Below are 22,638 nucleotides of genomic sequence, written 5' to 3'. Positions count from 1 at the left end.
TTTTTGCACAAATCTTTATCAGCATACACAAGAGACAAATGTAGCATGACAACAACGCTAAAAAAAAAAAAAAAAAAAAATGCCTAGTGTGAACATAGTCTTAGGGTACCGTTACACATAGCGATGCACCAGCGATCCCGACGATATGAATCGCTGGTGCACCGCTAAGTGGTCGCTAGTGAGCTGCCACACAGGCAGATCTCACCAGCGACATAGCAGGGGTCGGGGGTCGCAACTTACCTGTCAGACGCGGCAATCCTGACGTCCTCCCGCCCGCGTCCACGCGTCGCTCGTCGGCGCCACAGGAAGCCCAGCAGAAAGCTGACGACGAGAAATGGGCCAGGACCTTCTCGCGCGATCAGCGATAACCAGCGGGGGAGCCGGGCGGAGGTATCACATGTAGCAATATCGCTGCTGTGTCACAAAACCAGTGACGTTACAGCGATATCGCTATGTGTAACGGGGGCTTTAGGGTCACTATGCCGCTGCAGTCATATGAACCCAAAATCAAGTGGCCACTGGACGATGGCTTTTTTCTGGTGCTCTACCCAGACGCCTACATAGCATATGACAAAACTCCAGAGAAAGTAAATAGTAAAAATATAATGAACAGAATAAAATGACACTTAGTACAATGAAAAAAGTGCCAAAGACAAATGCAGAAAAAACAAGTACTGCAGACATGTGTATAACCCACTAACACTGCAGCAGCGGAGCAGCACAACAAATCTGATATATTTATACTCTACATATGTTTGCGCCAGGGGAATTTTAGGCCAAGGACCTAATAACCAAAGAATGCCCATGTGTAGGAGTGGAGCTGTTAATTTTGCCTCTATATGATGTTCTGAAGACAGGACAGCGACCTATTCTGAGCTCAGACACATATGATAACAATACCCCCTGACTATTACTACAGCGTTATTAGTACTAATTCTAAATCTTACATGTAACAAGTCCTGCCGTCGGCCTCTACATATTTGCACAATTATGTTGTTGTGTTTTAGACTCAAAACATCGAAAGATGCGCCCGTGAGTACAAGCAGCCATGTTTCAGCTCCATATTAAAGCAGCACAGAAGTCCATAGGTTCGGAACACTGTGCACCGGAGCTTTCATACACTAGCAGACGGTGGAAATCAAGCCTCAATTTTTTTTTTTTTTTTAGAACACTACCTAAAAGAAAAAAAAGTGTTGTTGTTGCCCACAGCAGCCTCAGAGCAGCTATCATGTTTCCATATCGAGTTATGACACAGGGAATCCAGACTCAGGGCTCGGTTTTGCCACGTTCCCACGATGAGCTTTCGGTGAGGCTTTAATGTTGCAGATTTTCTGCACCTACTAAGTAAATCAGGTCACTTGCAGGGTTCTTAGTGTGCTTTTTGTCTCTTTTTGGTGTGTTATACTTTAAATAAAGCTGGTTAGTTTTTCACACTTCCTGGTATTTTGTCTGTAAGCAAAACTTTATTGATATAGACAAGTGCAGTGTATAGGCATATTTTTATGCATTCCCGTAGCGGAAACGCACTAGAAACGCATGTGCATTGTTTATGCTGAAAAAGAGAACAGACAGCGCCTCCAAAAATCAGACAATTATCTAATGGCTAAAACAAATAGAGGCGCCAAGCGCCCTACACCGGAATACTAAGCTGCAAATGATAGACAAAACCACCTAATTTGTCCAAAAAGTCCGAAATTCACATAAAATGAAAATATTATTTGCACTAGAGTAATATCCGGAGAGAAATGGATAAGAGTCTGCAAGGTAGGGGGATTTACATACAAGCTTACACGCGGTGCCTTCACCGTCTCTGAGTAGCGGCCAGCATGCGGTGAGCGGGACATCTGTCACCGGCCGGGACAGCGTCCAATATCCACGCCATCATCCTATGTTCGGAGCATTTTGAAACTTATAGCCTTATTTGGGTTGCGGCATGTATCGGTGCTCTCTCATTGGATCCCCCTAGCCAAGGACCGTTCACCGTTCATTTTTGTGCTGAGACTAATGTCCGTTTGGCTGGTCGTAGTAGTCATTTGACTTTTTAATATTTTTATTTCACAATCAGTGCAGGCATTGCTGTGTATGCATTGTGAACAGACCTACCGGAGTGTTGTTTTTTTTTTTTTTTGTTTGTTTGTTTTTTTTTAGATATTTTGGATCTTTATACCAATTTCTGAAGGGATTTTTTTATGAGTGCTTTTATGTAAATCCCACTACCTTGCAGACTCTAACTTATCCATTTCTCTCCGGATATTACTCTAGCGCAAATAATATTTTCATTTTATGTGAATTATCTAATGGCGCTAGCCAAAAATATACTGAACATGAGGTTCTTAGTTTAACATTCTGATCAGACCGTATGGAGCCCACTGCCATGTCGCAGCAACCCTCTTAGTGGGTCCCTATCGATCACCGCCACAATGCACCAGTAGGGCAGATGGCCCGATGCCTCACGGCGCCCATGCTGCAAGACCGAGTCCCCAAAACTCCAGACCACGCCGCCCCACCAGCACAAAACCGCAGCAACAATGGCCGCCACACTGCACCAACACCAAATGAAAGGAGCATTGAACCTCACCTACCTCAAGCTCTCCAGTGAGACCAGAAATGGGCTAGACCCCTTGGTTTACAGTCTCCTGCTAATTTTAAAATCACCTGTGCCAAATGGGAGGAGTGCTGGTCCAAGAAAGGGGAAAGAACATGCTACGCACCAACAAAGAATGGACAGCTGACCATACCACATCTCCTGGGCAGGGAAGCAAAAGAGTATACACATATTACATCAAGGGCTCGAGGCTGACTGTCTGTGAGGTAAAAAATTGCTTAAAAACAAGCAGGGAAATGTTTTACCTCACAAAAAGATTTAGCTGCTATCGTGTGCTGTAATATCCGCATACTCACTTTTTCTTTTTCCCCTGTCCAGGAGCTGTGGTGTGATCAGACCATGCTCCTGTACAGCCAGACACCGCCGTCGCCATTACACAGCAGGAGCACATTTATAAGATTATCTCAGCACAGGAACATTTTATTTTAATCACATCCAATTGTAGAACTTGTTATTATTCCAAGATCTAGTGAATAAAATGAACTTTTGGTTTGTGGGAAAACCCTTTTAGCCCCTTAATGACCAGGGGTATTTTTGGTTTTGCATTTTCATTTTTTGCTCCCTTTCTTCCCAGAGTCATAACTTTTATATTTTTTTTGGTCAAAATGGCCATGTGAGGGAATATTTTTTTGCGGGACGAGTTGTACTTTTTGAACGACACCATTGGTTTTACCATATAGTGCACTCGAAAACAAGAAAAAAATTTCAAGTGCGGTGAAATTGCAAAAAAAAAAGTGCAATCCCACAGTTGTTTCTTGGGGTTTTTGTCTCACCATGTTCACTAAATGCTAAAACTAACCTGAGATTATGATTCTCCAGGTCACTATGAGTTCATAGACACCAAACATGTCTAGATTTTTTTTTAAGTGGGTGGGGACCACTGTTTGGGTACATGTCAGGGCTCGGAAGGGAAGTAGTGACATTATGAAATGCTGACTTTGATGGAATGGTCTGCGGGCATCATGTTACATTTGCAGAGCCCCTGATGTACCTAAACTGTGGAACCCCCCCACAAGTGACCTCATTTTGGAATCTAGACCCCCCAAGGAACTTATCTAGATGTGCGGTGAGCACTTTGAACCCCCAAGTGCTTCACAGAAGTTTATAATGCAGAGACGTGAAAATAAAAAAAAATAAAAAATTTTCCACAAAAATAATTTTTTAGCCCCCGATTTTTTATTTTCTCAAGGGTACCAGGAGAAATTAGACCCCCAAAGTTGTTGTGCAATTTTTCCTGAGTACGTGGTTTACCCCATATGTGGGGGTAAACCACTGTTTGGGCACACGTCGGGGCTTGGAAGGGAGGGAGCACCGTTTGACTTTTTGAACACAAAATTGGCTGGAATCAATGGTTGCACCATGTCGCGTTTAGAGACCCGCTGATGTGCCTAAACAGTGGAAACCCCTCAATTCTAACTTCAACCCTAACCCCAACACACCCCCAACCACAGCCCTAACCCCAACACATCCCTAACCCCAACCCTAATTCCACCCTAACCCTATTTCCAACCCTAATGGAAAAATAAAAATAATTTCTTTATTTTATGAGTTGTTCCTGCCTATGGGGGTGATAAACGGGGGGTTTATTTACTTTTCATTCTATTTTGATCACTGTGAGCGTTTTTCACAGTGATCAAAATTCATGAATGAAAGGAAATTGCAGCCGGCGGGCGCACTGCGCGTGCGCCCGCCATTTTCCAATATGGCGGCCGGCGCCCATGGTCCGGGACCGCGGGACACCGGGAGCCATAGCGGCACTCTGTGAGTACCAGGGGGTGGGAGGGGGGCAGATGATCACAGCAGCGGCACATCGCCGCTGTCATTCAGTGGCGGGGGGCAGATCGCCCCGTTAACCGGTGGGGGGGGGGGGGGGGGGGGGGTCGGACCGGTGTCACCAGCTATGTCCGATGCAACAGCAGCGTCGGACATGGCTGGATTGTAATATTTCATCAATTTTCATTGATGAAATATTACTATCGCTCTGCTTGGCTGTTTCACTTTTAACAGCCAATCAGAGCGATCGTAGCCACGTGGGGGCGAAGCCACGCCCCCCGTGGTGAAGTACAAAGCCCCCTGTATCTGCGGGTCGGGTGACCTTTCAGTGACCCCCCCCCCCCGCAGGGGGCTTTAAAGTCATGACGCCACATAGGCATCACTGGTCAGATTGGTACCAGTTTTCATGACTATGTGGCATCATCGGTCGTGAAGGGGTTAATATCAGCCCTCGGCTTTCCCTCTGCTGGTTATGAAGATTATGCAGGAGCTCACGCAATTTTTTTGTAAAATAAACAGATATTGCGTTTGACGCAGATTGTGTGTGTGTCTCTTATTTAACTCCTTATGTACCATTTTATTAATGAGGGTATCTCTGTGTGTGTATATATATATATATATATATATATATATATATATTCACTTATATTTGTTTTGTGTGTAAACATTATGTTTGAACATGGTATGTAATGATATTATGGTCTTCAATGGAGACTGTAAAAGAAGAGATTGGACAAGCAAATGACATCACAATTTTTTTTTTGTTAAATAATATATCTTTATTTAGCTTACAAACCCGCAGACAAATCCACATAAAAAACGCGCGGATTTTGAACTGCGTTTTCTGCCAAGAGAGGAAGAATCTGCACAGATTTTTACAAGAGCAAATCTGCAATGTGTGCACATAGCCTAAATGGTCCTGTTAAAGAGATATATCTGCTGAGTAAAAAAAAAAAAAAATGTGTACAGACCGCACACAAATGACAAGTCCCACCATGCAGAGCTGCCCTAGTTCCTGATCGGCACATACCCCAGCTCTTGGCCATGGGAGGAAGTACAAGTCACTTATGATATACGAGTATAACGAAACAGAAGGGGCTTGCAGCTCTTTGTGTGAGAGAACTCAGGCGAGAATGTTTCTGTTGCGTCACCAGTCCTGTGAGCTCATCATAAATCAAGTCGGTGACATATAATCTCAGCAGTGGCTGAAGCTCTCTTACGCCACTGACTTTATTTATGGTGAGCTCATAGGGCTGGAAATGCAGCAGAAACACTCGCTCCTGTGATAAAACAGGCAAAGGAATGTGTTACTCAAGCAAGTAATAGCTGCATCTAAGGCTACTTTCACACATCAGGTTTTTTCCGACAGGCAGGATCCGGCTGTTTGTTAAAAAACTGGATATGGCGTAAATTTTGGAGAACTGAAGAAACGGATCCGTTTTTTCCGCCAGATCCGTCTAGCAGGTTTATATCTGTTTCCTGGGAGCTAGCCAATTGGCTCTGAGCATGCGCAGACTTAAAAAACCGGATCCGTTGGCCGGATCCGTCTTATTCCAGATCCGGCGCATTCCGGCGCCCATTGGCTTCCATTATAGCAAAAAAACAGAGGCGCCGGATCAGGCGCTGTCCAGTTTTTGGCCGCAGACAAAAAACGTTACTAGAGACGTTTTTTCCATATGCCGGAATGAAACCAGAAGAAACGGAAGGCCATGCGGCACGATCCGGCGCTAATACAATTCAATGAGAGAAAACGGGATCCGGCAGCAGCTTTCGCTGGATCCGTTTTTTTAACAAATAGCCGGATCCTGCCTGTCAGAAAAAACCTGATGTGTGAAAGTAGCCTAAGGCTGTGTGCACACGCTGCGGATTTTGCTGCGGTTCCGCAGCGGTTTTGGCCGCTGCGGACCCGCAGCAGTTTCTGCTGCGGTGTACAGTACCATGATTCCCTATGGGAATCAAAAACCGCAGTGCAGACGGTGCGGAATTTTCCGCGCGGATTATCTGCGGTTTTCAATCCGCAGAAAGAATTGACATGTCAATTCTTTCTGCGGATTCTCCTGCGGTTTGCCATCTCCTCTATTGAGGAGATGAAAAACCGCAGGACAAAACCGCAGAGCAATCCGCAGGTAAAACCGCAGGTCTTTTGACCTGCGGTTTCACCTGCGGATTTTACAAAATCCGCGCGGATGAATCCGCACCTAATCCGCAGCGTGTGCACACAGCCTAATGCTGTTTCATCTGTACCCGCACTAATCAAGAGCTGTGGTATGTGCCGACCATAAACTGGAGCAGCTCTGCATGGTTGGACACAAAAAATAAAAGTATGCAGCAGGGGCACATGTTTAAGGGTGCTTTCACATTGCGTTCAGGGACCCGGTCATTAGCCCCATCGGGGCTTGCCTCCGAAACCCCCACAAAACCATTACAGTGCATGCGCCGACGGGACCACAGACTATAATGTCGAATGCTGCTTTGCGTGCATCATTTTCGAGGGTGTACACCTACTGAAGGCGGACAGACTGTATCTGGGTGTCTGTATCCAGTAGGTATACACACTTGAAATTGATGCACAACAAAGCACACATTTGCTCTGTCGGCACCATTATAGTCTATGGCCTCGTCAGCGCATATGCCCGAATCCTGGGACGCAAGCCCCAATGGGGCCAATGAATGGGTGCCAGAACACCCTAAGATTGTCTTAGCACAGGAACTTTTTTAATACATTCAAGTGTGGTGCTTATTATTATTCCAATATCTACTGACCCAAACGGACTTTGTTCATGGGACAACCCCTTTATGGCTGTCAACCAGCACTATAGATCTATGGGTCAGATCTATCGCTCTTGTGGTCATAAGGGACCTGCAGGTCAGAACCTATAGTACTGAATACTTTAGAGGCCCATCTTCCCATTACACACAGCGGGGTCTGATTTGAGTGGGGGTATGAGTGAAGATACATGATAAATGTACAGCAAAGACTATAAAGCCGCCTCCTTCACCCTGGAGATCCGGAGGCACAGCTATATCATTTCTTGCTTCGGTCTCTACCAGGTTTAAAACTTTTTAAAAGTAATAACCTCATCAGTCCTTAGGCCACAAATTCAAAACTCCCAATGTTTCTATGACAACCAGAGCTCCGATAGTCACTGCCGTTCCCTCACAAAACAGTTCCCTAACCCCGACTGGGCCAGATGTCAATGTTACTCATTGCCAAAAAGCATGATTTCATGCAAAACTACCATCTACCATGCCCAAATGAGAACTTCTAATACGTTCCTTCCATGGTCGGAGCGCCATGACACTACAAATCAGGACAAGGAAAGAGTAGGCACCGAGTTATTCTATATGGATGAGCGATTATGTGCCACACAATTGTTAATCAGAAGAACTAGCAACCAGCAGTCCTGTGTAAGGCCAGCAATAGTATGGTCACTCCCTGGGTATGGCCAGTCATCTAGATATGGCACAAGTTGCTTGGTCTTGTATTGATACTAACGGCAATTTGTTTTGGTGAAGGATAATAGCAGATTATTATTATAGCGTCATTTATTCCATGGCGCTTGACATGTAAAATAGGGGCATAAATAGACAAGTACAATAAACATGAGCAATACAAGGCACACACAGATAATAGTAAGCACTGGTACATGACTAGGCAGAAGCTGATAGCTTCCCCCTGTGGGCATTGCCCCCATGTTGCCTGCTCTTTGTGACCTTCAGCTGCTCCATAGTTCAGGCTGCAGATGGCACAGGAGGAGGAGGCAGCAGCACAGGAGGAGGCGGCAGCAGCAGCACAGGAGGAGGAGGCGGCAGCAGCAGCACAGGAGGAGGAGGCGGCAGCAGCAGCAGCACGGGAGGAGGAGGCGGCAGCAGCAGCAGCAGCACAGGAGGAGGAGGCGGCGGCAGCAGCAGCAGCAGCACAGGAGGAGGAGGAGGCGGCGGCAGCAGCAGCACAGGAGGAGGAGGAGGCGGCGGCAGCAGCAGCAGCACAGGAGGAGGAGGAGGCGGCGGCAGCAGCAGCAGCACAGGAGGAGGAGGAGGCGGCGGCAGCAGCAGCAGCACAGGAGGAGGAGGAGGCGGCGGCAGCAGCAGCAGCACAGGAGGAGGAGGAGGCGGCGGCAGCAGCAGCAGCACAGGAGGAGGAGGAGGCGGCGGCAGCAGCAGCAGCACAGGAGGAGGAGGCGGCGGCAGCAGCAGCAGCACAGGAGGAGGAGGCGGCGGCAGCAGCAGCAGCACAGGAGGAGGAGGCGGCGGCAGCAGCAGCAGCACAGGAGGAGGAGGCGGCGGCAGCAGCAGCAGCACAGGAGGAGGAGGCGGCGGCAGCAGCAGCAGCACAGGAGGAGGAGGCGGCGGCAGCAGCAGCACAGGAGGAGGAGGCAGCAGCAGCAGCACAGGAGGAGGAGGCAGCAACAGCACAGGAGGAGGAGGCAGCAGCAGCAGCAGCACAAGAGGGGGCGGCAAGAGCAGCACAGGAGGAGGCGGCAGCAGCAGCACAGGAGGGGGCGGCAGCAGCAGCACAGGAGGGGGCGGCAGCAGCAGCACAGGAGGGGGCGGCAGCAGCAGCACAGGAGGAGGTGGCAGCAGCAGCACAGGAGGAGGTGGCAGCAGCAGCACAGGAGGAGGTGGCAGCAGCAGCACAGGAGGAGGTGGCAGCAGCACAGGAGGGGGCGGCAGCACAGGAGGAGGTGGCAGCAGCAGCACAGGAGGGGGCGGCAGCACAGGAGGAGGTGGCAGCAGCAGCACAGGAGGGGGCGGCAGCACAGGAGGAGGTGGCAGCAGCAGCACAGGAGGGGGCGGCAGCACAGGAGGAGGTGGCAGCAGCAGCACAGGAGGGGGCGGCAGCACAGGAGGGGGTGGCAGCAGCAGGTCTCCAGCTCTGACCACAGAGCAGCAAAGTAACAAAACAAACAGCCCAGTACTGGGCAGGGCAGACAGAGAGCTCCCAGCCTCACCAGATCCTCTGCTGGATTTCTGCACCCAGCTGATCGCCCCCTATGTGACCACCCCAGATAGGGACCACTCTGATCCATGCACCCAGGAGGATTGTCAGAGGCTGTTTGGGAACCCACGTCACAAGCTGCTGTCTAGCTCCCATGTGCGGGGCTCTGGTCAGTGCTCACCGTTAGATGCAGAGTCCATGGTCAGGCTGAGCTTGTCCTGTCACTTCTGGTTCTGGTAGACCCCCTGTGGAAGCAGTGCAGCAGCTAGCGCTGAGCCATCCTGCGCAGGCAGCCCGCCGGTGTCAGTGCTGGGACAGTGGAGGCGGAGAGGAGCTCTGTGTTTGTGCTGCTCACTTCCTCTCCCCTGTCCCCGCCCTGCCAGGCATCATGTCTGCCCTCCCACACACACCACTCCCCCAGCAGGCACGCATGGCAGCCTGACCCCTCTGTTCTGTGGTGGTCTGCAGGTTCTCTGCCCACTGTGATGTGGTGGTGGTCCCTCTGTGTATGCCAGACCAGCAGCATGGATTTACCGATGGTCACTATACAAAGAGGGGTGATATTAACCCCTTTACCCCCAAGGGTGGTTTGCACGACAATGCCCAGGCCAATTTTTTACACTGTCCCTTTATGAGGTAATAACTCTGGAACGCTTCCATAGATCCCGGTGATTCTGACATTGTTTTCTCGTGACATATTGTACTTCATGATAGTGGTAAAATTTCTTTGATATGACTTGCATTTATTTATGAAAAAAAAAATGGAAATTTGGTGAAAATTTTGAAAATTTCGCAATTTTCATGCCCTTAAAACAGAGAGATATGTCATGCAAAGTACTTAATAAGTAACATTTCCCACATGTTTACTTTACATCAGCACAATTTTGGAAACAAAAGTGGTTCTGTAAAACGTAACACGGCTCTCCCTTTTCAGCGACGCGATCGGCATACACAGTCTGATCCTTAACGGATCGGTTTGGGGATGACCAAAGTTTATGGGGTTGGTACAAGTTCCGTTTGTCAACTTAGTCCATCGGCGTTACCATTTTGTTTGCCGGGTCTGTGGTGGATGGTGAAGTCCAGAGGTTGTAGGGTTAAACTCCACCACAGCAATCTGGCGTTGTCTCCGGAGACCCGATTAAGCCAGACTAGGGGATTATGGTCCGTTAGGAGGGAAAACTGTCGTCCATACAAATATGGTTGCAACTTCTTGAGTGCCCATACTACCGCCAGCCACTCCTCGATGGCCGCATAGCTTACTTCGAGGGCAGTAGTTTCCGACTCAGGTAAGCTACCGGTTGTTCTTGGCCGTCCGGCCCGACTTGGCTCAGCACTGCTCCCAATCCAAACATAGAAGCATCTGTGTGAAAAAGGAAACGTTTAGTTGGATCGGGTGCGGCCAATACAGGGGTATTGGTGAGGGCGTCCTTTAGTTGGCGGAAGGCTTCCTCACACTCTGAGGTCCAGGTTACCTGGCGGGGTTGGTTCTTACGGGTCAAATCAGTGAGGGGCTTGGCTACGCTGCTGTAATTGGGCACGAATTTCCTGTAATACCCCGCTGTCCCTAGAAACGCCATGACCTGGGTTTTAGTGCGTGGGATGGGCCATTTGGCTATGGCCTCAATCTTGGCTGGTTCTGGTCGCTGTTTCCCACTTCCCACCCAATGCCCTAAATACTGAACCTCTGCTTTGCCTACGTGACACTTGTTTGGGTTCAGGGTGATTCCGGCCTGGTGGATCCTGTCCAATACTGTCTCTAGGTGATTTAGATGCTCTTCCCATGTCACACTATAGATGGCGATGTCGTCCAGGTAGGCACAAGCATAGTCCTGGAGACCATCCAGAAGCCGGGCAGCCAGCCTTTGGAAGGTCGCCGGGGCATTCTTTATCCCGAATGGCATAACTCGAAACTGGAATAAGCCGAACGGGGTGACAAATGCCGACTTGGGAATAGCGTCAGGACTAAGGGGAATCTGCCAGTAGCCTTTGCATAGATCGATGGTGGTCAAATACTTTGCCCCCGCCAGCCGGTCTAACAACTCATCCACACGCGGCATGGGGTATGCATCCGTCACTGTTTTCTCATTGAGCTTACGATAGTCTACACAAAACCGTGTAGTCCCATCCTTCTTGGCCACTAAAACTACGGGGGATGCCCAGGGACTATCTGACTCTTCAATGACCCCTAAACGCAACATCTCTTGTATCTCTTGTCGCATCCCCTCTGCTACACAGACTGCCACTGTCCGGTCCGTCTTCTCTTGGTCCCGGACGAGATGAGGCTTCACAAGGGTCAAAGTTGCCCCGGAATCTCTTAGTCCCTGCATACGTTTCCCATTAGCCCACACAACCTGTCAATGCTGTTGTCGATTATCTGCTCGGGCTGCCTGCATGGGGTCTACTTCATGCAGCACTTCCTCCATCTCTTCCACCCCTTGGTTAGTCGTAGCCCCCAATGCCGGGTCAGCTTCGTCTTGGTAGCAGTGTACAGCAGCCCGGCTGAAGGTAGCTGTTCCCGCCTTTGGCCCCTGGGTATGCTGAGTCCGGTTGGGACATTGTCTTTGCAGGTGGCCCAGCTGACGACAGGTGTGGCATCGCGCCCCAGGGGGACTGTGGTAGGCCGGGTTTCTAGCTGGTCCCCCTACAATCTTCGGTGGTTTGGGGCCCTCCAGGTGCATGGGTGGGCCCCTAGTGACCACCTTTGATCCGGACAACTGCGGCCTCCTGGCATCATGATGGTCATCGGCCAGACGAGCGGCTTCCTCAAGAGTAGTTGGCCGCCTGTACCGAAGCCATTCCTGTGTCTCGGGGTTTAGTCCATTAAAGAATCGTTCTAACAGGAAGAGCTGGAGGACGTCCTCCTTAGTGGTTGCTTGGTTCCCTTGTACCCAATGTAGCAGTGACCGCCGTAATTTACAGGCCCATTCAGCGTGGGTATCGGTTACTCGTTTTATAAGTCCGCGGAACTTTTGGCGATAGGCCTCTGGTGTCAGCACATACCAGGCCAAGATCACTTCTTTGATCCTCTCATAGTCCATACAGTCCTCATCAGGTACCGTGCGATAGGCGTCCGCTGCCCGGCCTGTCAGCTTGCTGGCCAGAATCTGAACCCGTTCCTCCGGCTTCACTTGATGAAGGGCACACTGCCACTCAAAGTCCTGCAGAAAGCCATCAATGTCTTCCTCTGCCTCCCCCAACTGTCGGAAGGCATTATACTGGATCTTTTTGTGGCTTACTGTTGAAGGTACCTGGTCGAAGGCCAGAGCTCCCCTGCTTGCTGGCTCTCCTCTCTCCGCTCTGCCATCTCCATCTTGGCTAGCTCTATCCTGGTCCGCTCAGCCATCTTTTCCTTCAGATCAGTACGCACATCAGCCATCACCTCTGGTATGATCTCTACTGCAGGGTTTAGGCCATAGAACGCCAGTCTGTTCTTTACCTCCCTCTGGAATTCGGTCTCCTCCACATTCACATTGGGGGGGAGCTGCACTGTCGTGTTCCATGATGGCTGCTATCAAATCCGCTTTTGTTTTGTTGCTGGCGATCAACCCTCTGGCTTCCACCAGATCTTTTAATGTAGTCCTCTTTAACTTCTGGTAGTTATTTTCCATTCATTCCTTTCCTCCTGTAGAAGGGGTATCAAATCCTGCTGTCTGCCACCACTGTAACGGGGTCTAGCCAGGCTGGGGTACCTCTTTCAGTACCACCACGTGTTTTCGGAGGTCGGCTCTGCGATGGCTGGAGTCTGAATGAATGACGCTGGCTGGAATTCCTTGGTTACATGGGCGCATATAAAAGATCACTGCTTCTCCACGTATGTCCAGTCTGACCACACTTTACTCACAGGACACAGAATATATCACACAGATACAGAGGGCAGACCAATAGAAAAGCAGCAGGCCAGACATGCATTACAAAAGCTGCAGGTGGCCGGAGCCTGCCGATGTTTACTATGGCAATTACAAAGGTGGGGGGAGGGCGGACAAAAGGAGAATATCGTGTCCCCTCTGCCCAGGGGCGCAGCCTGTGGGCTGATGCATTAGGGACATGCATCTCACATAGACCCTATTATACATACATAAAACTGCACAACATATTCTGGGTGCTAAGTGGTTCTGTAACACGTAACAACAACACCACTTTTTTTAAGGACCACATCATATTTGTAGTCACTTTGAGGGGTCTATATGATAGAAAATACCCAAAAGTGACACCATTCTAAAAACTGCACCCCTCAAGGTGCTCAAAACCACATTCAAGAAGTTTATTAACCCTTCAGGTGCTTCACAGGAATTTTTAGAATGTTTAAAAAAAAAGTATATTTAACTTTTTTTCACAAAAACTTTACTTCAGATCCAATTTGTTTTATTTTCCCAAGGGTAACAGGAGAAATTGGACCCCAAAAGTTGTTGTACAATTTGTCCTGAGTACACTGATAGCCCATTTATGTAGGTAAACCACTGTTTCGGCACATTGCAGAGCTTGGAAAGGAAGGAGCTCCGTTTGACTTTTTAACCCCTTCACCCCCAAGGGTGGTTTGCACGTTCATGACCGGGCCAATTTTTACAATTCTGACCACTGTACATTTATGAGGTCATAACTCTGGAACGCTTCCATGGATCCCGGTGATTCTGACATTTTCTCGTGACATATTGTACTTCATGTTAGTGGTAAAATTTCATTCAAATAACTTGCGTTTATATGTGAGAAAAACGGAAATTTGGCGAAAATTTTGAAAATTTCGCAATTTTCCAACTTTGAATTTTTATGCCCTTAAATCACAGAGATACGGCACACAAAAAACTTGATAACTAACATTTCCCACATGCTTACTTTACATCAGCACAATTTTGGAACCAACATTTTTTTTTGTTAGGAAGTTATAAGGGTTAAAAGTTGACCAGCGATTTCTCATTTTTACAACACCATTTTATTTTTAGGACCACATCACATTTGAAGCCACTTTGAGGGGTCTATATGATAGAAAATACCCAAAAGTGACACCATTCTAAAAACTTCACCCCTCAAGGTGCTCAAAACCACATTCAAGAAGTTTATTAACCCTTTAGGTGCGTCACAGGAATATTTTTGAATATTTAAAAAAAAATGAACATCTAACTTTTTTTCACAAACAAAATACTTCAGGTTCAATTTTTTTTATTTTACCAAGGGTAACAGGAGAAATTGGACTGCAAAAGTTATTGTGCAATTTGTCCTGAGTACGCTGATACCTGATATATGGGGGGAACGACTGTTTCGGCGCATGGCAGAGCTCAGAATGGAAGGAGCGCCGTTTGACTTTTTCAATGCAAAATTGGCTGGAATTCAGATCGGACGCCATGTCACGTTTGGAGAGTCCCTGATGTACCTAAACAGTGGAAACCCCCTACAAGTGACCCCATTTTGGAAACTAGACCCCCCAAGGAACTTATCTAGATATGTGGTGAGAACTTTGAACCCACAAGGGCTTTACAGAAGTTTATAACGTACAGCGGTACAATTAAAAAATCATATTTTTTCCACAAAAATGATCTTTTCACCCCAATTTTTATTTTCCCAAGGGTAACAGGACCCTAAAAGTTATTGTGCAATTTGTCCTGAGTACGCTGATACCCCACATGTGGGTGTAAACCACTATTTGGGCGCATGGCAGAGCTCGGAAGGGAAGCAGCGCCATTTGAGGTTCTAGGCTGGAATTGAGATCGGACATCATGTTGCGATTGGAAAACCCCTGATGTACCAAAACAGTGGAAACCCCCCACAAATGACCCAATTTTGAAAACTAGACCCCCCAAGGAACTTATCCAGATGTGTGGTGAGCACTTTGAACCCCCCAGTGCTTCACAGAAGTTTATAACGCCCGGGCGTGAAAAAAAAAATTTGTATTTTTTCCACAAACATGATCTTTTAGTCACCATTTTTTTATTTTCCCAAGGGTACCAGGAGACATTGGACCCCAAAAGTTGTTGTCCAATTTGTCCTGAGTATGCTGATACCCCATATGTGGGAGAAAACTACTGTATGGGCACACGTCGAGGCTCGGAAGGGAAGTAGTGACGTTTTGGAATGCAGACTTTGATGGAATGGTCTGCGGGTGTCATGTTGCCTTTGGAGAGCCCCTAATGTACCTAAACAGTGGAAACCCCCCACAAATGACACCATTTTGGAAACTAGACCCCCTAAGGAACTTATCTAGATGTGTGGTGAGAACTTTGAACCCCCAAGGGCTTCACAGAAGTTTATAACATAAAGCCGTACAATTAAAAAATCAGATCTTTTCCACAAAAATGATCTTTTCACCCTCAATTCTTATTTTTCCAAGGGTAACAGGACCCTAAAAGTTATTGTGCAATTTGTTCTGAGTACGCTGATACCCCACATGTGGGGGTAAACCACTATTTGGGCGCATGGCAGAGCTCGGAAGGGAAGCAGCGCCATTTGACGTTTTTGGCTGGAAATGAGATCGGACACCATGTCGTGGTTGAAAAACCCCTGATGTACCTAAACAGTGGAAACCCCCCACAAATGACCCCATTTTGAAAACTAGACCCCTCCAAGGAACTTATCCAGATGTGTGGTGAGCACTTTGAACCCCCCAGTGCTTCACAGAAGTTTATAATGCCCGGGCATGAAAATAAAAAAAATCGTATTTTTTCCACAAACATGATCAATTAGTCCCCAAATTTTTCATTTTCCCAAGGGTAACAGGAGAAATTGGACCCCAAAAGTTGTTGTCCAATTTGTCATGAGTACGCTAACACCCCATATGTGGGAGAAAACTACTGTATGGACACACGTCGGGGCTCGGAAGGGAAGCAGTGACGTTTTGGAATGCAGACTTTGAAGGAATGGTCTGCGGGTGTCATATGTGTTTGGAGAGCCCCTGATGTACCTAAACTATTGAAACTCCCCACAAGTGACCCCATTTTGGACACTAGACCCCCCACGGAACTTATCTAGATGTGTCGTGAGCATTTTGAACCCCCAAGTGCTTCACAGAAGTTTATAACGCTCAGACGTGAAAATAAAAAAATCATTTTTTTCCACAAAAATGATATTTTTGCCCCCAATTTTTTATTTTCCTAAGGGTAACAGGAGAAATTGGACCCCAAAAATTGTTTTGCAATTTGTCCTGAGTAGGCTGATACCCTACATGTGGGGGTAAAACACTGTTTGGGCGCATGGCAGAGCTTGGAAGGGAAGGAGCACCATTTGACTTTTTCAACTCAGAATTGGCTGGAATTGAGATCAGACGCCATGTTGCATTTGGAGAGCCCCTGATGTGCCCAAACAGTGGAAACCCCCAATTCTAACTCCAACCCGAACCCCAACACACCCCTAACCCTAATCTCAGCCCTAACCCTAGCCCTAACCCTAGCCCTAACCCTAGCCCTAACCCTAGCCCTAACCCTAACCCTAATGGAAAAATGGAAATAAATATATTTTTTTATTTTATTATTTTTCCCTAACTAAGGGGGTGATAACGGGGGGATTTGATTTACTATTTATGGCGGTTTTCATATTTGGCAGGTGTCGCACGTTAAAAGACGCTTTTTATTGTAAAAATAGTTTTTGCATCACCACATATTGAGAGCTATAATTTTTCCGTATTTTGACCCACCGAGTCATGTGAGGTCTTATTTTTTGCGGGACGAGTTGACGTTTTTATTGGTACCATTTTCGGGCACGTGACATTTTTTGATCGCTTTTTATTCCGATTTTTGGGACGCAGAATGAACAAAAACCAGCGTTTCATGAATTTCTTTTGGGGGAGTGCGTTTACACCGTTCCGCGTGCGGTAAAATTGATAAAGCGGTTTTATTCTTTGGGTCAGTACAGTTACAGCGATACCTCATTTAGGTTTTTTTTATGTTTTGTCGGTTTTATGCAATGAAAACTATTTTATTTAAAAAATAATTATTTTTGCATCGCTTTATTCTGCGAGCTATAACTTTTTTATTTTTTCGCTGATGATGCTGTGTCATGGCTTGTTTTTTGCGGGACAAGATGACGTTTTCAGCGGTACCATGGATATTTATATGCGTCTTTTTGATCGCGCGTTATTACACTTTTTGTTTGGCGGTTTGATAATAAATCATTATTTTTTGCTTCGTTTTTATTTTTATTTTTTAAGGGGTTCACTAAAGGGGTTAACTAATGGGACAGTTTTATAGGGCGGGTCGTTACGGACGCGGCGATACCTAATATGTGTATTTTTATTGGGTTTTTTTTATTTCCAATAAATGGATTTATTTGGGGGAATATTTTTTTTTTTTTCTAATTTATTTGGCGATTTTTTTTTTTAATTATTTTAACACTTTTTTTTTTTCACTTTATTAAATAGTCCCAGGTGGGACTTCACTGTCCTGTGACAGATCGCTGATCTGTCACATCACAGATCACTGTGACAGATCAGCGATCTGTCACAGGCAGTGCAGAAGGCTTCCTCATGCCTGCGCTTTGCAGGCACTGAGGAAGCCAGCTTCCTGCAGGCCCCCGTCGCCATCTTGGATTCGGGGGCCTGCAGGAAAGGAGCCCCCGCAGCAGCGCTGCACATTGCGCTGCCGTGGGGGGCTCAGGGAAGCACGGAGGGAGCCCCCTCCCTGCCGATGCTTCCCTTTAACCCCCGGTACACCGCGATCATGTTTGATCGCGGTGTGCAAGGGGTTAACGTGTCGGGGGCGGTGCCGGGGGCCGGCCGCGATCAGCGGCGCTCACCACGTGGGCGCCGCTGATCGCGGTAGACGTACTATCCCGTCCATGGGCATAGGGGCCCGGGTCCCATGGACGAGATAGTACGTCTGATGTCAGGAAGGGGTTAATTCAAAATTGGCTGGAATTGAGATCAGACGCTATGTCGTGTTTGTAGAGCCCCTGATGTGCCTAAACAGTGGAAAACCCCACAAGTGACACCATTTTGGAAAGTAGACCCCCTAAGGAACTTATCTAGATGTGTGGGGAGCACTTTAAACTCCCAAGTGCTTCACAGAAGTTTATAATGTAGAGCCCTAAAAATAAAAAAATCTTATTTTTTTCACAAAAATGATCTTTTCACCCCCAATTTTTTATTTTCCCAAGGGTTACGGGTGAAATTTGACCCTAAAAGTTGTGCAATTTGTCCTGAGTATGCTGATACCCCATATGTGGGGGTAAACCACTGTTTGGGCGCATGGCAGAGCTCGGAAGGGAAGGAGCACCGTTTGACTCTTTCAAAGCAGAATTGGTTGGAATTCACAGAGTTGCCTTAAGGCATAAACATAAATGCCGAGCCTGTTGACCTCACAGGTCTCAGCGGTGTGCATACACAGTATATGGTCACAGGACTCGGGCCCAAGACACAGGGTCGGTGTCCATCTAGACCTACCGTGCGTGCGGCGTCGCTACCGCGGACGCCCACAAGTGCTGCTGACCGCAGCGCGGCAACTGACTCAGCCGCTATACGACAATGCCCGGAAGGGGCGTACTGTCGGACGCTAGCTATGTGGAGATGAGCACTGTGGCTTGTAGCATGCCACTGACTGGCCCTGACTCTAAGGCTAAGTCCCTATCCACACACGTAATATCAGAGGGAGGGGATCTTAATGAGTCATTCGCAGGTTCATGCATCCATCGTCATTCACACAGTAGCCATTAGAGACTACACTAGCGCATGGCCGAGCGGCCATACGGACCTTTTATAGCCGTGCGGGACCTTCCAGATCTCTGGGATGGACCAATCAGATCAGGAGAAGGACCTGAGCACGTGACTCCCGATCTCCAATGGGAGATCGTCTCATGAGCATGCCCAGTAGCGTGACGAGAGGACTTAGCCACTGGAGTGGCTTGCTACACGGCAGCCTGCGCTGCTATTGCTGACCCAGAGGTGACAGCAACAACCAGTCCTACAGAGCTGGTCTGAGCAGAGCGCCTGCGACGCTGAGATTGCTGTGCAGGCTCCTGAGCGGTCGGAGAAGAATGCGAGACCGCAGGATGCAAGGCTCTGGATTCCCGCTGTGCAGCTGCAGGAACCTGACGCCTAACACTACCCCTCCTCCCCTCTGAGCCTCGGCACGCTCAAAAGCCGCGATCAGGAGTGGGGCGTGGATGTTTTACACTGGCTCCCAGGTCTGGGCCTCCAGACCATGACCCTTTCAGTCCACCAAATAAAATTTTTTGCCACGCACAATCCTGCGTCCCACAATGGCGTTGACCTCAAACTCATCCGAGGACAGGTCTGATGTCCCGGCAGATGACTCGGAAAACCAAGCCATGTGAACAGGCTTGAGAAGGGACACGTGGAAGACGTCAGAGATGGCCAAGTGTGGTGGAAGAGCCAGACGGTAGACCACTGAGCTGATGCGCTCGAGGACCTTGAAGGGACCAATGTATTGCGGAGCGAACTTGGAGGACTCGGCCCGCAGCTTGATATTACGCGCAGAGAGCCACACCAAGTCACCAGGGGCAAAAGTTGGAGCGGGACGCCGATGTGTGTCGGCTGACACTCTCATTCTCTCTTTAGAGGCTCGAATAGCATCCTGGGTGCGATCCCAAATGTCGCGAACCTGCCCAGTCTGCCACCCTGGAATCAGTGGAAGACACTGGCATCGGAACAGGGACGCACGGATGCTGGCCGTAATTGAGAAGGAACGGCGTCTGACCAGTGGAATCAGCCACTGCGTTATTCAGGGCAAACTCAGTCCACGGTAGTAAGGATGCCCAGTCATCCTGCCTGGCAGAGACAAAATGTCGCAGGTATGTGACCAGAGTTTGATTGGCTCTCTCAACCAACCCGTTCGTCTCGGGATTATATGTGGAGGACAAATTGAGCTCGATACTGAATAGACTGCAGAGCTCCCTCCAAAATCGAGACACAAACTGGGGACCTCGGTCACTTACTATTTTGTCTGGCATACCGTGCAAACGAAATACGTGCTTTATGAACAGTGCGGCGAGACCACGAGTGGAAGGCAGCCGCGCGAGTGGCACCAGATGCACCATTTAAGAGAAATGATCGGTGATCACCCAGATGACCGTGCTGCCACCAGATTTGGGCAGGCTGACCACAAAGTCCATGCCGACTATCTCCCAGGGTCTGTCTGCCATCGGCAAGGGATACAGTAACGCAGCCGGCCTTTGCCTAGAGGACCTGTTCCGAGCACAAGAGACGCATGCTTGAATGTACTCTTTAGTGTCCCGAGCCATGTGCGGCCACCAATAAGACCTTGTCAGGAGTTCTGTGGTCCGCTAAATGCCAAAGTGACCACCCACCCTGGACGCGTGTGCCCACGCGAGGAGCTCCGGCTGCAGGTGAGGACGGACAAAGGTCTTGCCCGGCAGAACTGCCTCTAGAGCGACCGGAGCCACGGTCTTCAGGCTCTTCGTGGGGACAATTAGCCAAGGCTCAGCCTCCTCTTCCTCCACTGAGACCACCAAGCGAGAAAGAGCATCCGCACAAACGTTCTTCTCTCCAGAAAGGTAATGCAAGGTGAAGCGGAAGCGGGAGAAGAAGAGCGACCACCTAGCTTGACGAGAGTTCAAGCGCTGGGCCGTTTGCAAATAGACCAGGTTTTTATGGTCAGTGTACACCTGGAAGGGAAACCGGGCTCCCTCCAGGAGATGTCTCCACTCAGAAAAGGCCAATTTCATGGCCAGCAACTCCCTGTCCCCGCTGGAGTAGTTTCTCTCCGCCGGTGAGAAGGTCTTTGAGAAGAAGAAGCAGGGATGCTTCTGACCTTGAGCATCCTTCTGGAAAAGGACTGCTCCTGCACCAACGGACGAGGCATCTACCTCTAGGATAAAGGGGTTATCCACATCAGGACGGTAGAGGATGGGAGCGCCAGCAAAATAGGTTTTCAGGGACGAAAAGGCCATGGAGACCAGCTCTGACCAAACCTTTGGATTGGCTCCTTTCTTGGTGAGAGCGACCAAAGGAGCTACCAGTGTGGAGAAGTGGGGAATGAACTGGCGGTAATAGTTAACGAACCCCAAAAAGCGCTGCACCGCTTTTAGAGAATGGGGCTCCTGCCAGTCCATTACCGCTTGCAATTTGGCGGGATCTATAGCCAACCCCTGGGCCAAGATGATATAGCCCAGGAACGGCAAGGACTCCTGCTCAAACTGGCACTTCTCCAGTTTTACGAAGAGAGAATTCGCCCGCAAACGGTCGAAGACCTTGCAGACGTCTCTCCGGTGAGAGGTCAAATCTGGAGAAAAGATGAAAATGTCATCCAGATAGACCACCACCGAGGTGGAAAGCATATCGCGAAAGACGTCATTTACGAAGTCCTGGAAGACAGCAGGCACGTTACAGAGGCCGAAGGGCATGACCAGGTACTCATAGTGGCCATCCCTGGTATTAAAGGCTGTCTTCCACTCGTCTCCTTCGCGTATGCAGATCAGGTTGTACGCCCCCCATAGATCTAATTTCGTAAAGATCCGGGCCCCTCGCAACCTGTCAAACAACTCAGAGATCAATGGAAGAGGGTATTTGTATTTTAAGGTAATGGCGTTAAGGCCTCTGTAGTCAATGCAGGGGCGCAACTCCCCACTCTTCTTCTGCACGAAGAAGAACCCTGCACCAGCCGGCGACACCGATTTTCTGATAAACCCTCTTGCCAGGTTCTCCCAGATATATTGTGACATGGCCTCTGTCTCCGGGAGAGATGGAGGGTACACGCGGCCTCTAGGAGGCTCCGCACCTGGCAATAGGTCTATCGGGCAATTGTAAGGACCGTGCGGCGGAAGCGTCTCCGCTGATTTTTTTTGGAGAAGACGTCCGCGTACTGCCGGTAGTGTCCAGGGGCACCTCCGTGGATGCTACTTGAACACTGCCCCTCATGTACCTTCCCTCACAGTCCTTGCTCCAACCAAGTATACTCTCCGAAGACCAATCTATATGAGGGGAATGGTAATGGAGCCACGGAAGTCCGAGAAGCACCTGGTCGATGCCATCTGGCAAAATGAACAGGGACAACGTCTCGTGGTGAGAGGGTGAGATTGAGAAACCAAGAGGTGCTGTCTGATGTGTAACTTGGGATGGTAAAGGCGCACCGTCAACCACCCTGATGGTCAAGGGACGAGGCAGTAGTACCAGCGGAATAGCGTGCTTTTGGTCAAAGGATGAGGACATGAAGTTTCCTTCTGCCCCGGAGTCCACCGTGACCTCTGCCTCCCAGGTGGAAGCACCGCTATCTAATGTCCCTCGGAATACTGGTTTTGGGGAAACGGTTTTCATATTAGTTAAACCACCACCTACGACCACTGGATGTGATCGTTTTTTCGACCGCAGAGGACACGTGCTAGCCGAGTGACCAAACTGCCGGCACTGGTAACAGCGTGCGAAGCT

The 22,638-nt window shown here is 48.7% G+C and overlaps 1 protein-coding gene across 3 annotated transcripts in view; it reads right to left on the bottom strand.

The window, feature by feature from the left end:
• LNPEP (leucyl and cystinyl aminopeptidase) overlaps window positions 1–9,679 on the bottom strand; it is a 111,444-nt gene extending 101,765 nt beyond the window's left edge. Inside the window, exon 1 of one of the 3 annotated variants that reach the window (XM_073543362.1) lies at window positions 9,499–9,679. In XM_073543362.1, the coding sequence (XP_073399463.1) occupies window positions 9,499–9,517 (19 nt within the window). In that variant the 5' untranslated portion in view covers window positions 9,518–9,679. Of the gene's footprint in view, window positions 1–2,582; window positions 2,855–2,901; window positions 3,116–9,498 lie in introns of those variants that run through there. The other 2 variants (XM_073543486.1, XM_073543405.1) reach the window with 2 other exon arrangements.
• Window positions 9,680–22,638: the final 12,959 nt, after the last annotated feature.

Source organism: Dendrobates tinctorius, unplaced genomic scaffold (assembly GCF_039654945.1).
Source record: "Dendrobates tinctorius isolate UK_male_01 unplaced genomic scaffold, ASM3965494v1 ptg000003l, whole genome shotgun sequence".
Classification (NCBI taxonomy): domain Eukaryota; kingdom Metazoa; phylum Chordata; class Amphibia; order Anura; family Dendrobatidae; genus Dendrobates; species Dendrobates tinctorius.
This window is presented reverse-complemented; position numbering and strand designations above follow the sequence as displayed.